This window comes from Cryptococcus neoformans, chromosome 13, assembly GCF_000149385.1.
Source record: "Cryptococcus neoformans var. neoformans B-3501A chromosome 13, whole genome shotgun sequence".
Lineage (NCBI taxonomy): Eukaryota > Fungi > Basidiomycota > Tremellomycetes > Tremellales > Cryptococcaceae > Cryptococcus > Cryptococcus deneoformans.
In genome coordinates, this window is record NC_009189.1 from 477,516 (window position 1) to 493,302 (window position 15,787).

The 15,787-nt window shown below is 49.9% G+C and overlaps 4 protein-coding genes across 4 annotated transcripts in view; 2 read left to right on the forward strand and 2 right to left on the reverse strand.

The window, feature by feature from the left end:
• CNBM1430 (hypothetical protein) overlaps window positions 1-2,273 on the reverse strand; it is a gene marked incomplete at both ends in the record, with an annotated part of 3,059 nt that extends 786 nt beyond the window's left edge. The window contains 7 exons of the mRNA XM_767004.1: window positions 1-129; window positions 186-458; window positions 512-703; window positions 755-1,323; window positions 1,373-1,604; window positions 1,652-1,777; window positions 1,824-2,273. The exon at window positions 1-129 is cut by the window's left edge and continues 36 nt beyond it. Coding sequence (XP_772097.1) covers window positions 1-129; window positions 186-458; window positions 512-703; window positions 755-1,323; window positions 1,373-1,604; window positions 1,652-1,777; window positions 1,824-2,273 — 1,971 coding nt within the window. The remainder of the gene's footprint in view (window positions 130-185; window positions 459-511; window positions 704-754; window positions 1,324-1,372; window positions 1,605-1,651; window positions 1,778-1,823) is intronic.
• Window positions 2,274-2,725: 452 nt separating this feature from the next.
• CNBM1440 (hypothetical protein) lies at window positions 2,726-6,484 on the forward strand (the record flags this gene model as incomplete). The annotated part of the gene is made up of 19 exons (XM_767005.1): window positions 2,726-2,856; window positions 2,915-2,927; window positions 2,975-3,215; window positions 3,270-3,681; window positions 3,733-3,769; window positions 3,822-3,929; window positions 3,989-4,295; window positions 4,339-4,452; window positions 4,519-4,612; window positions 4,666-4,717; window positions 4,769-4,863; window positions 4,936-4,958; window positions 5,011-5,030; window positions 5,067-5,176; window positions 5,232-5,396; window positions 5,477-5,586; window positions 5,640-5,796; window positions 5,865-5,990; window positions 6,067-6,484. 19 exons carry the CDS (start codon window positions 2,726-2,728, stop codon window positions 6,482-6,484), a joined length of 2,733 nt encoding a protein of 910 aa, XP_772098.1.
• Window positions 6,485-7,799: 1,315 nt separating this feature from the next.
• CNBM1450 (hypothetical protein) lies at window positions 7,800-11,033 on the forward strand (the record flags this gene model as incomplete). The annotated part of the gene is made up of 3 exons (XM_767006.1): window positions 7,800-8,833; window positions 8,884-10,433; window positions 10,480-11,033. 3 exons carry the CDS (start codon window positions 7,800-7,802, stop codon window positions 11,031-11,033), a joined length of 3,138 nt encoding a protein of 1,045 aa, XP_772099.1.
• Window positions 11,034-11,334: 301 nt separating this feature from the next.
• CNBM1460 (hypothetical protein) lies at window positions 11,335-15,517 on the reverse strand (the record flags this gene model as incomplete). Its single annotated transcript, XM_767007.1, has 3 exons — window positions 11,335-13,351; window positions 13,566-14,779; window positions 14,876-15,517. 3 exons carry the CDS (start codon window positions 15,515-15,517, stop codon window positions 11,335-11,337), a joined length of 3,873 nt encoding a protein of 1,290 aa, XP_772100.1.
• Window positions 15,518-15,787: the final 270 nt, after the last annotated feature.

The window sequence follows — 15,787 nt, forward strand, 5'->3', positions numbered from 1 at the left end:
GAACCCTTCTAGCTCGTCTTTGACGCTGACTATCTCTGGTTCTATGAAGACTTGCGGTATACGTTGAAGTGTCTCATCGACGAGGCGCTCCATGTAGTCTGCAGAGACATCAAGGTCGTTCAAGTATATCTGTTACAGCTTCATTAGTAGGAGCTCACAAACAGAAAGGGAGTAAGAGAGCTTACACTAAATGCCTCCCTTTGATCCTTCTCCCTTCTTTCTCTCTCCGTTCTATCACCACCAGCAAGCGAATGCACGTTATCCATCTTTCTCCTAATCGCATCCGTATAATCCCTTTCCAAGACCTCTGTCACTTTCCTTCTCATGTTCTTCAAAGTGGAGAGCGATCCACATGAGAGGAGACGGGATAAGACGAGTTTGAGGAGGTAAAATGTATCGTCGAGGATGGAGGAGAGATGGGGTTGGGTGGTGAGGTCGGGAGTATCGATCTTATGGGCCTGCAGTCGCACATCAGTCATCACGCCCACAAAACAGCAGAAGGGACATGTACCTTTTCGATACTCATTCGCAAGAACCAAAATTCTAAGGGTTCATAATAGACCTTGAGCAAGTTCTCGATTGCTCGTTGACTTCCTGACTGTTCAAGTATCCCCATCTGAACCTCATATGGCTTCTTTTCGGGCAATTCCCCCTTCTCTTCCTTCTTTTCGCCATTTTTTTCACTTTCATCTTCATCCTCGTCCTACTTCCAATTAACATTTGTACTTTTTCTTCATTAAATGGATGCACTCACTGCGATACGGCTCCAAATGAACCGCCTAAACAACGCCCACCTTCCTCCTAAAGCCACCAGCTCACCCAACACCTTGTCAACATCCCTTGGGTCAGGTCCCTCCTGCTCATGCTCCTGCTGACCACCCGCCTGTGATGATGCCGATGAAGGTGCCTGTGTCGGCGTAGATTTCCTACCGCCATGGGTATATGACTGGAGGAGATGTGAAGCAGAAGAGAGATTGGGAAGTGCTGATGTTGTGGAGTTTGCTAGTGTGGCGAGTGTTATAGGGTTAGCATTGGATGGGAGGAGGCTAGGAAAGAGAGGCGGAAAAAGGGATGGGTTGGAAAGGAGAAGGAAGGAAGATGATTTGGTATCGCCTATTAATCTGCCTACTCGTCTTTCTTCTTCCCATCCCTCGACTAGGTTTCTCACTACTCTGTCGCTTTCGCCAACAAGACGCCCGACAACCGCGACCATACGTCCTGGGCCGTAGTATTTGTCGACGACCGGTTGGTGCTGATCGATAATATGCGCAATGGATTCGAGAAGGTTTGTAAGGGAGGTCAGATAGTATAAAGGTGATGATGCTGAGAGGCGTTAGTCGTCGAGCAAAGTAACGATGGAGCATATACTAACCCTTTCCAGTTGTAGGATTTCTTGCCTTTACTAGATCGACAACAAAATTACCGTAAACTTCCAGACCTTCTTCCTCTGCTCCAATAGCAGGCCAAAGCCTGAAGAATCGGCTAACGCCAGGCTGATCCTTGCGTGTAACCGCGGCGTCGAATTCACGTCGGAATGTCTGTAAGAGGGTATCACGCAACTCTTGGAGGGTTTGTGATGGCGGAAGGGGATATTGTGATGTGGGCTTTGGATGTCATTAGCTAGATTTAGGAAACAAAATGAGCTACTTACGACGACGTTACCTGCAAAGTTACCATCTATGACCTGCTTGCGAACGGACATGGCTCTCCGGCATGCTCGAGAGGCCGATTCCCAATCTTCTTTAGCAATAGCCAGAGATAACGTCACTAATGAATTCTGTAGGGCTGTCAATGTCGCTCCTCGGCAAACACATTTCACAAACCTTAAGATCTATCACTTCAGAAACGATATCGACAGACTCCTTGACTCTTCCTACTTCCACATCCAACCTTCTGACTTTTCCTCCTACCCTTTCACTTGTTTCCCATACCTTCCTCACTCTCTCTACTAAACCCTCATCCTCCTCTTCATACATATCGTGCCCGTTCGGCTGGAAGCCTAATCCTCGAGGCTGTCCGTGTGTCGATCGGCTACCTCCATCGACTTCCTGCACTAATCGCTCTACATGTTGGCCTAGTATTGTCAGATGCTCCAGGGAGTCATCGATATCTTCTCTATCAGCAACAAGGGCGTTGAGAGAGAGCGATAGTTCTGCTTGTCGTTTGGTTAGGAGTGCAAGCTGAGTGCCTATTTGTTGCGGGGAGGTGAGCTGTCTGGGGTTTAGGGGTACTGGGGATCTGGACGGGGACGGAGGAGTTGGAGAAGAGTCCATCTGGGACGATGAGGAGAGGTATTTTGATTCTGCAGAACTAGATCTGAAAGATATAGCCAAGAAGACACGGACGGCGATGCTCGTTGCGTTCATGGCTGGTGTTTACTTGCTGCGTCACACTTTTCTCAAATGAGAGGTCTTCCCGCCCATTAGTGGAACCAAATTTCATTACAAATCTGTATTGCAACTTCAATACGAAAGCATATATTACGAGTAGTTTCCAACTGCGTATCGGCGGGTTGTTGCCTTGTTATAGGGAACGGAGATTGACAGATTTTCCGCGCCCTTTGCCCGAGAGAACCCGATGCCACCAGCAGGGAAACTGCGATATGATGAGATGTGCGAACGATGGCCAATCGCCGGCCATATTTGTCTTTCGTTTCCCTTCATATCAGTTCTTTATCCTCCCTCCACAAAAACATCACATTCACTGACAAACACCCTTCGCCGCCATGGACTACTCACAGATTGATCCACAGTTGAGGTCACTAGATGCCCAATCCCCCGACAATGACTCGGTGTCGGGAACGAGCAACACTCCTCCGAGAGTTCTTGCGCGGAATTCTGCTTGTCATCAATGCCGGTTAGTCATATCGGGAGCAGTTCGCCATCAGAACAGTCACTTATGATTCGATTTACAGTAAACGAAAACTTGTAATGTCGCTCGTACATCATAATCCATACCTTCTGACTATCTACAGAAATGTGATGCCCAGAAACCTATCTGTGGTAACTGCGCCAAACCTAGAGCTCGCGGAAAATCCGGAGATGAGCAGCCACATGAAGACTGTACCTGGGATGAGCCCAAAGAACCTAGTGCGAGGACAAAACGAAGGAGGGAACTCGCAAAGAGACAGGCTATGGAAAGCGGCCACACAGATGGGAAGGAATCTGGGGAAAAGACGAAAAGGGCAAGGCTGAATGAGCTTGAAGGACGAATTGGTAGGCTGCCCACTGGTCGATGGAAGACGCGCATCTGACATTAACAATTTGCAGCTGCGTTTGAGGGAGCCATGGAATCCCAACACTACCCTACGACAACTAACCCAACCCCTGTTCAGACGTTACAAGAAGCCATGCCCTATGCTCAACAAACAGAGTCTAATCCCTACGCCGCCAACGGTCCGTACGATTACCATCGTCCTCCTTTTTCAGCCGGTCCCTTGAGTGACTTCACTTTTGGACCTCACGGACACGGTCACGACACCCCAAATCATGCTATAGGTCAGAACGAGGATGGGATTGCTAGAGAAGAGAGGACGTGGGCGGATCAGGCAGAGAATCAGGCATTGTGGGAAAATAGAATGGGTCGTGCCGCACTCAGAGAATGGAGCCGCAGCGAAAATGTTGCCGTGGAGTCTGGGCCGTCATTTTCACCGGATGGATATATGGGCATGGTCTTTCCTGAGTATGTGTACCATCATCACATTGAAACTATTTGCTGATGTTCTCTCTGCAGTTGGCCGAAAGACCTGCCTCCACCTGCAGTCATCGAAGTAAGTGATTTGCTGTTACCTCTGGATCATATGCTCATGTATGGTTTATTAGCATGCTATCAGAGTATTTTTCGAAAAGGTTCCCCTCTTACCCAAGATGTTGAACAAGACACTCCTTCTCCAATCTCTTCAGCGTCCGCCATCCAATCCCAATTTCGCAGTAAGTTTTCACCATAACCCACTGTATGACCTAACAACTCATCCGACGTATTATCGTAGTGTGTCTCACTCCTCCACGCCATCCTCGCCGTCACAGCCAACTTCATCTCTGAAACTTCCCTTTCCTCCCCCGCTTACTTCCCGGTCGGTACCCCATCCAACGCCACCATCCATCCCGAACATGATTTTGAGATTCCAGCCAATCCTTTGACGAGGGGTGGAAGCTGCAGCATGCACTTTCAAAGCTCGAACTTTAGAACGGCTATGTCTCCCATGGCCAGATTTCAACTTTGGCACAGACGAAAGGCCTTTGAAACGTTTTACCATTACGTCGATAAGGGAAACAAGTTCCTTCAATCTCTCCAAGGTATGTTTCTATAGTTTTGACTGAATACTGAGCTGTATTGCAGCACAAATCATTGCCACCACAGTTGATCAGTACAATGCATGGTGGACTGATATCTGGCTTGAATCTGGCTCATGTATGAGGATCGCGACTCCCATGCGAATCAACGAGTCTCCTCGTACGTCCATTTTCCCCTTCCCCTTCCCGTAACTTCAGTTTCTCCTTCATCTGACTGTATGTGTAGATTGTGATGAAACATCTCTTCGCCGATATGCAAGTCTTCTACTTCCTCCAGCTCAAACAGCGTATGAGCAGGCTGAACGCGATCGCACCTGGTGGTACGTCGAAATGTTGCCCGCAGTCTCTATTTTTGCTGATGAGCAATCGACAGGATGACATTTATCTTGGAGAGATCTGTGACTGCTGCTACTACTTGGCCTAGTGTAAGTCCGGCCTTTCCCCTCTTATCAAGATTGTGACCTGACGATATGTAGTCCATGGTGAATGAAGATATTACCGTGGAGTTGCCGTGTTTGCAGAGCAGTTTTGACTCCGCTTCTGGTGTTTTGGGTGGAAGCCAGAGCTTCCAGTGAGTGCACCAGAAACTGCTGTCTGTTTGTTTTTAAGCACAACAAGAGTTGACTGATTATGATGCTTTTAGGTCGCCTGACCTCCTGACAAACCGTAAGTAATCCTTGTTGCACGTCTTTTAGCTGTAGACTCATTGTCATTGCAGACCCACCCGAACATCGAGATGTAAGAAAATTTTTATGTGTATGTTATGTATGACAGGTACTAATTCCCACTTCAAAGGGTTTGAGCTTCTTGATCAAGTCCCTCAAACTGCTTGGGGATGTAAACTGCTTCTTCAGGCGCTACTCTCGCGGCCGGCATAGCATTGCGTAAGCGTCCTTATACTTGCATCCATTTTTCTTAGAAAACTGATGTCTTTTGAAGCGGCTATGTATCTAACCCTACTTTTCGCCTCTTACTTTCCCAAATCAACGCTTTCCGCATGTCATTCCCTCCCGAGTTTCGCCGGCCTACACAATCCTTACCCGGGCTTGGAGGGGCGAAAGTCCTGGATAGGGATCTGATCAACGCGCTTTGGATCACACATAGGTCAGTATTCATCTTCAGCTCGAAATATAAAAGAAATTTTGCTGCAGTGAGGAAAAATGTTGATGAGATATGAACCTTAGCGCGATTATGGGATTAGGAGAACCGTTGATTACTAGGGATTCGTGGATGGATGAAGGTGCGCGTGTTACTCTCTCTGCCATCCGAGCGACACTTTCGCTACTCTATGACGGTGGGTTGTACTTTGATTAATGCTGCCATTGGTTGATTAATGTTGTCATGTAGTGACTTCGACGAGCTACGATCTTTCCCTGTTCTCGCCACATTGCACTTTTGTGTGGTCGCTCTCATGTCGGGGTCTCGTCAGGTTTATGGGGACTGCCCTGCAATCAGGCGATATGGTGTCTGCTTCTGTCTTTAGGTCTGAGATCGAAGTCTTCAGGTGAGCCCAGTGGGGGATACTTAGATACTTAATTTAATGTCGGTTTATCACTGACTAATGGTCTTCAGGATGGCATTGAAGAGGTACGGCGAACGCTTCCCAATTGGTATACGTCATCTCAAAGTAGTGGACGATCTACTCAAGGAGATGGAAGTGAGCCAGGTAACAGGATTGCCTCTAAGCATAGAATACGAGTAAGCCCACATCTAAGCCCACATCTTTCTCGTGGTATAGAAAAGAAAGGCTGAATTTAGCTGACGTTTATTTCAGCTGTCGTAAGACAAACTTAGGGGATCGTCCAATAGGAGTGTCAGTCACTGAAGAGACAGTGTCTTCTCAAGTTGTCACCCCAGAAACTTCGTCATCTGTCGGCGATCTTAGCTTCAGTGCGACAAGCGCATCTACATATCCTGATTCAACAAGCGCGAATGGCTCTTACACGGCTAGTAGACAAATTAACACCTCACAGGCGCCCAAGAACGTCAAGGCATCTTCGGTGGAAGGTCTTGGCATGAATGTGGCGGGCATGCCAGCGATTGCTGCTACTTCTCCTTTACTTATGAACCCTTCACCCGGTGAAGGGTTTGATATTTCAAGTTTCAGTTTTGACGTCAATAATGTGGTTGGAATGTTCGAGGGAGTCGAGGGGACTTTTATCGGAGCTGAATATGGATTGTGGACGTCATAGAGATGTTCGTGCTGGCAGGAATGAATTACCGAGGCATACATCTTATGTATAATAATGTTGTTGAACAGAATCTCGATTATTCATTTCCCGCCTCATCAACTGTTGGCCGCCGTACATCCCATATTCAATACAGGTTAACATTTATAGATTACGGATGGGGTTTACGGACTGCTCGCTGACATGACGACTAGCTCAAAGATATACATAGGTACGAGAATGCTGCGAGACCGCAGAACTGGGAGAATGTCACGGGCGTCACGTCAGTCAGCGTAGCTGCCCGGCGCTCAACTCGGATGATGTAGAACTCGACGAATGAAAGTGAAGGATTCACGCCTAGCAGAGCCGGACGGAAGAATTGCCAGGCTGACGGAACAGAAGCTGGACTTAGAGGAAGGAATAGCCAGGGCCTGAAGGAGCAGGAGCTGGACTAATACTCATCACTCTCGGGAGAAAGTTATCGCTAACTCGTGGCGGGGGCGGAGCTGTCGGACCGGGGGGGGAAATGAATACTGACCAAGTGTTGGGGAAGAAGAGGAGAGTGCTGACCAGGCGAAACGAAAGAAAAGGCAAGCCGAAAGATGCCTCGGTTGATTTTGCAAGAATCGGGCGATAAATCGCGGTCGTCTGAGGTGGAGGTTTGTTTGGTTACTTCGGGGACGAGGTGGAATAATATCCCGTTGCCCGGTTAAAGACGCCGCAGAGTGCGATTCTTGCATAACATCGTGACAGAGAACAACCACTGTTGGCCATGGAAGATACGAGCCCGGTGAGTTGATGGTCCTTCCGTCAGCCTTTCGGTCAGGGCTCCGCCGCTGAGATCAGCTCGGAGATCGATAACGAGCGAGTCTCGTTACTGCTGACATCGTAAGTTTGTTGAAGATGGTTGTCGGTCGCAGAACCATCGGCATGTGTCTGGTCCCTTAAAGTCAGGAAAGGCAGATTCCCCTATACTGCCCAGTGAAGCCCGCATAATATCGTTGTGCGTTCGTTGCCAGGTTATAACGGACTGTCGGATGTCCATAGTCAACTTAGATACTCCACCCACTTAACATGGAAAGTTCCAGGTCACTTCGTAGTTTACATGTTCGCAAATTTCTGCATACCACCATATAGCCCCTGCTGAAGTGCCCACAAATTCCAACACGGACGGAGTGGCGAAGGGAGTTCGGTCACGTGACTGTACAGTATCATCGGAAAGGGAAAGGATAACAAGGAACTCGTTGCTGTTTTTTTGTTCTTTCTGCAGTGCTTTCGTCCTTGACCTCTATTATATTATTGTTTCTCCCCGGGACAAGTGTCTTTCACATCCTAAGCCATGTTTCCCTTCGGAACGAAGGGCACAGTCGCCCCTAAGGCAAGGGAGGACCGTGACGCTATACAGTACGCAAGCTATTCCGCGCGCAAAGTCGCAAACCACGGTCCGCCTCCTTTACGAACTTACGCTGGGGAAAAGGCGGCCTATGACTTTACAGCTGGCGCAGAGGATAAGAATATCGCTGCCTCCGAAGATACAAAGGGTCGTGGAAGGTTCTTCACGACGTCAACAGGTTTATGGCAGCGGCCATCCGTGGCGAGTCCTGCTTCAACGTCATCCACCGGCGGTGGCAGTCAGTGGCCCGAAGCAAGTGCGGTGCAGTACCCTCAGCCTTCACCTGGATACGAATCTCAAGCAACTTTATTCAAGAAGCGCATTCCTACCGGTCCTGCAGCTATGGTATCACACGATACAAGGCCTATTCAATCTCTGCCTTCTGCGCAAGCGGACAGATCGAGAGATCCACGATTGACCGCTACAGATATCGCGCCTGATACTGCTTTGAAACCTGTTGAAACGCCCGAAAAACCATTAGATCCAAGACTTTACAGACCGAGCCCCTATCCACCCTCGCAACCTACCCAGTCGCCTCGCGATCTCCATCTTCCCGCACTTGAACAAAGTATCCCGTCAGCAGTACGAGAGTCAAACATATCTGCGCCTACCCTGCCCCTTCCGATGGAAAGCACTCAGAGAGCGCCGCTATGGTTTGGAATTCCTTCGAAGCCTTCGACAACCTCGTCCGCAAAAAGCGACAATAGTGCCCTCGAAAGGACGTCTGTCAAACCTATTGCGGCAGAGAAAAGTCACGTTACAAATCCGGCCGGCGACATCAATGGGCAGCAGTTGAATCTGGAGGCGATCGCGGCCAAGGAAGGAGGGGAACAGACCGCAATGGGCGCTTCAAAAGACACCGAGCCTGCAGCCGAGATGGTAGATGTCAAACCAACACCCGAGGAACTTGAGAAAGCAAGCAGTGCCACGATGCCCCAAGTAAGGGATGAGGATCGTTTGGAAGGATGCGTTTCATTCAGGTAAGCCGTATATTTCTTACCCCCTTAACTTTCACCTGACATATCTTTAGTCGTTCGGAGTTACCAGCCGAATACTGGTCTAAAGATGCGGTGGAACGGAGAGATTGGCGTACCAAGTTGAGAGCTGAGCAAGAGAAGGAGCTGGAGAAGATGGGGAGGAAGCTCATGAAAGGCCACTGGAGAGATGATGGTGTTGCTTTTGATTGGGTGTTGTCGCGAAATAATACTGGAACAAACGGCACAGTAAAGGATAATGAGGCGAGAGAGGTTGTTGAGGTCGCGGGGGCCACAAGCCCAAGAGCGGGCGAGCGATATAGCCAGTTCGAGGAAGAGGATTTCATCCCATTAGAGACTCAAACGACAGCTCGAAAGTTTATTGAGCCTGGCGAAATCTCGGAGCGTGCACAGAATAGTGCCACCGCCACTGACCCAACCGTCTCTGATGTGGCTGATGCCCTTCCGTCTTCCTCTCCTCAGATGCAGCAACCTAATCCAGGATCTCAATCCGGAGAAAAAGTTGGGTCGGCATCTGCGATCGCTCTTATTTCGGCTCCCGCGAAACATTCCAAGGCTGAAGCGAAATGGGGTCCTCCGATCATCGGTAAACCTCCTGCTACGGGCCCTATCAATCGAATCTATAAATATGACATCCCTGTTCCAAAAATCATGAAAGCGGGAGGTCGTTTCACGCCAGAATTTCAAGTTTGGAAGCTCCGCCATAGGGATGAAGCTAGCTGTTTGGATGCCAGGGGTTGCCCTACGCGCGAGGCCTTCCTCAACCACAACACTGCTGCCGACTGCGACATTTTGTCAATGAAGGTTGTCCCCATAGACATGAGTGACCCTGACAGCTGGCCGATGACCATGTTCCCAGAGCAAGTTTCGGTACCTATTCCAGCATCCGTCAAGCTAGGCAAAGAATTCGAAGTTTGGTCGGCGATGATTTGTGAGAGGGTCTCGGAGCCTGATTGGAAGGGAAGGCCTACAAGGTGGGTGAGATCCTTACATACGCCATCGTCGACTGCCCAGTTCAAAGTCAAATGGAGGGCGAAGACGAGGGAAGAGATTGAAAGCTACAATGGCCCAGCAATCTTTCCCAGCCAGGCGTCCCTCTTGAAGCTCGGCCAAAAAACGGTGGATATAGTGAACAACTCCTCGAGCTCGAGCATTGCGACTCCCAAAGCGGGAACGTCAGCAAAACTCAATCAAAGCCTTTTGGAGCAACAGAAGAAGCGAATGTCGAGTATGCTGGAAGCAGAGGCGGCTGAGGCCGCAAAGAGTAAGAGAAGGACGTCGGAGTCGTACTTTGAGAGGGAGTGGGATCGTGGGAAGAGGCCTGGATCGCCAGCATTCAAGGAGGGAAGGTTAAGTAAGATGCAAAAGAAGGATAAAGGGATGGACAAGAGCCGAGAACGGGACAAGGAGAAGGAGCGGGAAAGGGAGCGAGAGAGAACGAGGGACCTAGACCGAGAGAGGGAAGTGGAGCGAGTGAGGGAAAGGGAACGAGAGAGGGAAATGGATAGGGAGGCAGAAGGAGAAAAGCGGGACACGGCTTTGCAGTTGAACAGTGAAAGACGTCAATCCCCTCCGCATTATTCAAGTCAGTCAATTCCTCTCTGTATAAGAAGTCGACTGATCATTTTTAGAGTCTTCTAGGACTGTTGTATCAAACAGAATCCTGGACTTAGCTGGTGCACCACCTCCTGAATCAGCGATGTCGCCTTCTGCTAATGTTCCAGCTTTGCCTCAAGTTGTGCAAAGGGCAGACTCTGAGTCGTCCTTTGCCAGATTTGAGGTAGAAGATGTAATGACAGAATTGCATGCTTCTGAGCCGACTCATCTAATTCCCGAGGCCTCTACTGCCGCTCCATCTGTAGATCAGCCTGACCGAAGCGTTGTCGCTCCGGGCTTGTTGCCAGCACCTTCCGCGGTCTCTCACGTAACAGACTCTCACACATCATCCCCTGTTCCATCTGCTCCTCCTTTTGCTACGCAATCCGTACCTGCCATATCCTCGCGTCTTCAAGAGCTCCGCAAAAATGTCCGTCAGAAGATGACGGAAATATCAAAATGGACGCACTTGTTGGAAGATTTCCCGGATATGGCGGAGACGGTGAACGTGCAGATACAGAGAACGCAAGATGAGATCTTCAGGTTGCATGATGTTATTAGAGAGGAGAAGGCGAAATTGCAGGATTGAACGGGGGTTTCAAGGATGTGAGCGTTTAGTGACGACGAGGAAAAGTGGACAACACGTCCTTACACATTACGACCTTTGTTTCAGACAATTTTCATTCATTCATTCATGCTCATCATGAACGTCTCTTTCAGGATCGCGAATTATTGTATCATTAGCGCAATGATCTCATGCATGGTTTGGTTGGTTGTCACCGTTCGTTCTGATGGAACCAATGAAATTTGCATAGATGTATGTGATCTGATTTGCACCTTAGAATTTTTGAAGTGTGTTTAGACGCAGCATTATCAACAGCGTTTCCCATTCACACATCCCCTGGATGTTTATTTGAGCTCCTTCTCAAACTAGCTTTTAATCTGTCCGTCATTCGCTTAGTTCTGCCCTCTTCCTCTCTCTCTCCTTCAGTTCCCCTTTCCTTCTTTCGATTTTCGCCTTCTTCCCGAGCCTTGGCCGCCAATACCAAATTCTGCTCTAAAATCGAAACCGCATCATTCTCAAATCCACTATCTCTCCTTTCCCTCGCCCAGCCTGTCTCCCCTTCACCATTTTCACTACCTCCTTCATCTCTCGACCCCATACGTTGATGCGATGATCGGAAACTGAACCGGCTCATAGGCGAATTAGGCTCATCCTCAGGACCGAACGTCGTCCTAGCGCGGATTGACATTGCCTCAGTCTCTGGACTCAAATCTCCTGCTGTCACCTGGCTGATCGCTGTCGTTGGCTTCCCTCGAGAGGCAGACGGAAGAGAGGGGAAAGAAGCTTTGACGGTGTGGTTTGATGCAACAGATGGTTTCTTTTTCAAGATGTTTGGACTCGGTCTTTCGGGACTTGGTTTAGCCGGACTGAGTTTCTCGGGGGAAACAGATTGGGAACGTGAGAGGGAGGAATGCGAGCTACGGGAAAGAGCGAGTGAAGAATGAGAGGGCGATTGCGGGAGGGGTGAAAGGACGGGGAAGGGCTGCGTGGGTACCTGTGGTGTAGGAAGCTGGTCCGGGGACTGCTCAATAGTCGCCAATTCTGGCTTCGGAGAGAGTGGGCCCCTTTTCGGTGTACGACCCATATTCCTCACTTTGCTCATCAATGACGATACAGCCGAGGCCGGTCGTTCTCGCGGTGAACGTGCGGAAAGAGGCGAGTAGGAATCGCCCATGGAAGTGGATGCACGGAGGACATCAAAGCTTCGTCGTGGAGTACTGGCACCAACCTGGTTGTACAGCGGGGATGGCTCATACGTCCCTGCTTCGCTATACACCGAGGCGGCTGACGGCGTCCACCTTCTAGGTCTCTCATCACCTGCTGAGCCGTAGCGAGGGGATTCATGGGCTAGGGAATTTGCGAGCGACGCTGAGCGACGGGGACGAACAGAGCCGGAGGGTGTAGATGGTGACACCCCATGTCCGTTAGAGTGTCGCAAGAGTTTCGGCAGATCAAGCATGACTCGTGTCATGTCCCTCACGTTTTGGTCACTCGCCCGTCCAGCATCGCGGAGAAGCATTGTCAGCGCCTTGTACCCCTCCCGCACTTTTGCCGAGTCCTCATCCACCACCGCGTCCAAGCTGATCTGTTTCACAAGGTTGAAGGCCGCTTGCAAAACAGTGTTCGCACTTTCCGACGCCTTGGTCGCCGAACCCAGAGGACCGAGGATCTCAGTGCCCAAACCATCCTGAGTTAATTTGCTTTCCAACGATCGATACGCCTCGGACAATAATTTACCATGCTCGCTTGAGCTCGTCATGCGATGATCCAAACCCAAAGCCGCGCTCGACCTCCCACCAAGACTCGTATAACTCCTCTGACGTCTCGGTTCTGTCGCCGGCATCGGCAATCCCCTGGGACCTATCATACTCAACCTCGATCCTCCTCCTCGGCCATACAAAGGGCTTGCAGGTGCATCGTGCTCCATGCTTCTTCGATGCCTGATTACATCAGCAGATACAGGCATTTTCCGGGGATAGGGGTTGTGGTAGATGTCGCGCATAGAAGACATGGATGTTGATGAACGGGGCATGTGCTCCCAACGTCGTTTGGATTCGACGCGTTGCTCCTCAAGTCGGCGAATGACGTCGAGAGGGTCCTTTTCTTTTTCCTTGCTCGTGTCGCGCTCGCTCTTGGTACCAATGACAGAGACAGAATCGCCAGGTGCAATCGAATTGAAACGACGGCCAAAGTCTAGGTTGGCATTCGCTAAATCTCTTTCACTGATGAGCATGCTCACTCCTCTACGAACTTTTGTTTCTCTCGTTTGACCAAGAGCATTGTTGGTGACGGTGCTCGTTCGTGTATGGTATCGCGACTTATCGTCTACATTGTCCAACACACTCTCGGGCATAAACCGATCCAACTCTCTCGGCAATCCTCTCTGATCCAATCCTACATCAATCGAACGCGGTAAACCCGATATCGACTGCGACCATCCTCTTCGTGCATAGCTCAACGGATCATCGCCTCTGAAACCAGACATGGTCGAAGAATGCTCGAGACCCTCTGCGCGGTGTGAAGCCCGAGAAGGGGATCTAACGGGATCGCATTCACGGGCCAGACGGGATGTGGTTGAGAAGCGAGACGAGAGGGGTGATGGGGAATGGTAATGCGCAGGTGAATCGATCATTTGACGGAGACGGGACCGCGTTGAGGGTGCAGGATCGTTGGAGGGTTGCGATGAAGCGGTTTTCTGCGCATTCGGAGTAAACTTTATAGTGACGCCAATTAGCAATGGAGGTTTCATAAATGCGAGGGGTACTCACAAAGCTACCATTCCTGAAATCCGTTGGCAAAGCCTTTCTCGGTCTGCTGCCGCCACTACCACCGCTCCTTTCCCCATTTTTCATTCTTTCTTCTTCCTCATATTCATGCTCATAGCTTCCGTTTTTGAGAAGACTATTGCCATTAACCATTTCCATAGCTGTCTCCAGGTCCATAGATCGCGTCATCAACCTGCCGGCTTGTGTGTTTGCAACAAGTGGCGATGCCCGAGTACCTGGCAGTCGATCACCATAAGAGTCTGGCGTATACTGTCTTACATTTTCCCGCAAAGGGGTAGTGGTAGTGTTTGAAGCGATATCGATTGACTGACGTTTAGGAGGACTAACCCGTATATGGGCAATCTTCTCTTCTACCTCATCAATCTTTTCATCCAGTACCTCACCCTGGGACTTTCGGCGACCGCGTTGTTTTTGTTCTGGATCGTCGTCCACCTGAACCGATGTTTTTATAGATTCTGTAATTTGCCGACGGGAAGATGAAGAACGAGGTCGATGGGGTAATTCTCTAACCTTGTTATTATAGGCTACAGGCGGAAACTTAGGCTTGGCAGTCCCATTCGCTTCTGGGGAGTACGCTTGAGAATAAGAAGATGGTGAGAGGTCTAATGGTGGTGGTCCCCCGCGTCTCCTAGGGGACGACGGACTACCGCTACTCTCAAAACTCTGATTCGCACTATGTGACTGACCCTTTGTAAGCTCCGAAACCGGACTTTTCCTTGACCTGCCAAAGATCTCAGCTCTTCTTTGTTCAGATAATGGTCCGGATTGACGAGCAACAGATGTTGAAGAACTAGATCGGGACATTGACATTGAGGCCGAACTGTTATGCTGAGAGGAGTTTTGATGGGGGCGGGCCTGCTGGGCGGCAAATTCGGGGGGGTGGATGGTAGATGAACCAGAGTATGACGAAGTACGACGGGAAAGACGGCGAGAGGAAGAAGATGAAGGAACGGGTCTTGATGGAGGCGATTGATACTGGGGTTGCTGTGGCAAGGATGTTTGCTGTGATCGTCAAGGGACAGGGTGATGTCAACAAAGGTCGTGTCGCGTGCGATCTGACCACAAAAACGTCCGACTTACCTGTTCATATCTCGCTGATGCATCATTCCCGTTCCCCGATGGGGAGTGATTTGTTTCAACCGGAGGGGCGATGTCACTTTCGGTGCCGGGAGGACTGGGCAAGCCAGAGACTTTGTCCACATATCCACCTCTCTCCTCGTCTTCCCTCCCACTGCCAATTTCTTCCATTATTCTCTGTTCTTGTGCCGCCCTCTCTCGCATCAACCGGTCGTTCTCCAGCGCCTCCGGTCCCAGACTGCTCTCCCTCTGTCGCCTACCTGTACCAGGCCATTCTCGTCCAAACTCCAACTTTGGCGAGCCGATACCCACGTGAAGGCTCGCAAACCCAGTAGGGAGCATGGATAACGAAGACGGAGAAGCGTTTAACTGCTGATGATAATTTTGGCTGACGTTAGCGGCAGGGGGGCTTTGGCTGGCACGCTGGTCTGGGAGAAATCTCGAAGAGGATGGCTGGTTGCGTGTTGGCGGTGTGTAGACAGGGCTCTGGGTCCGAGTCTGAAAACTGTTCGACCGCAGTGACTTTGTAGGACTGTGTGTTTGCTGGGAGTTGTTCGAGCCAATTGACAGCGACGATTGCCCAGAATGAACGGAATCGAGAGAGAGGGAGGATGTACTGGTTTTGCTCGGAGATGAAGGTGGCATGCCCTTTGAAACCTGATCTCAAGGTCCCTTTGGGAATTTGTTGACACTTTAAGCGGTGAAAAGGTAGAAGAAAATGGTATGTCGCCTAGGATAATTGCTGACAGTTACGTGTTGCGAGACTATAAAGCCACCGATTAGCACCTGCAAGGTTAAGGAAAAGAAGCGATTCCTCCAGTCACCCACCTCGCCTTTAATGAACGCAGGCAACAGGCTTTGTCTTTATTCAGAAGCCTTTTTACAGTTAGAGCGACTAAGCATGCCCTTTTAATA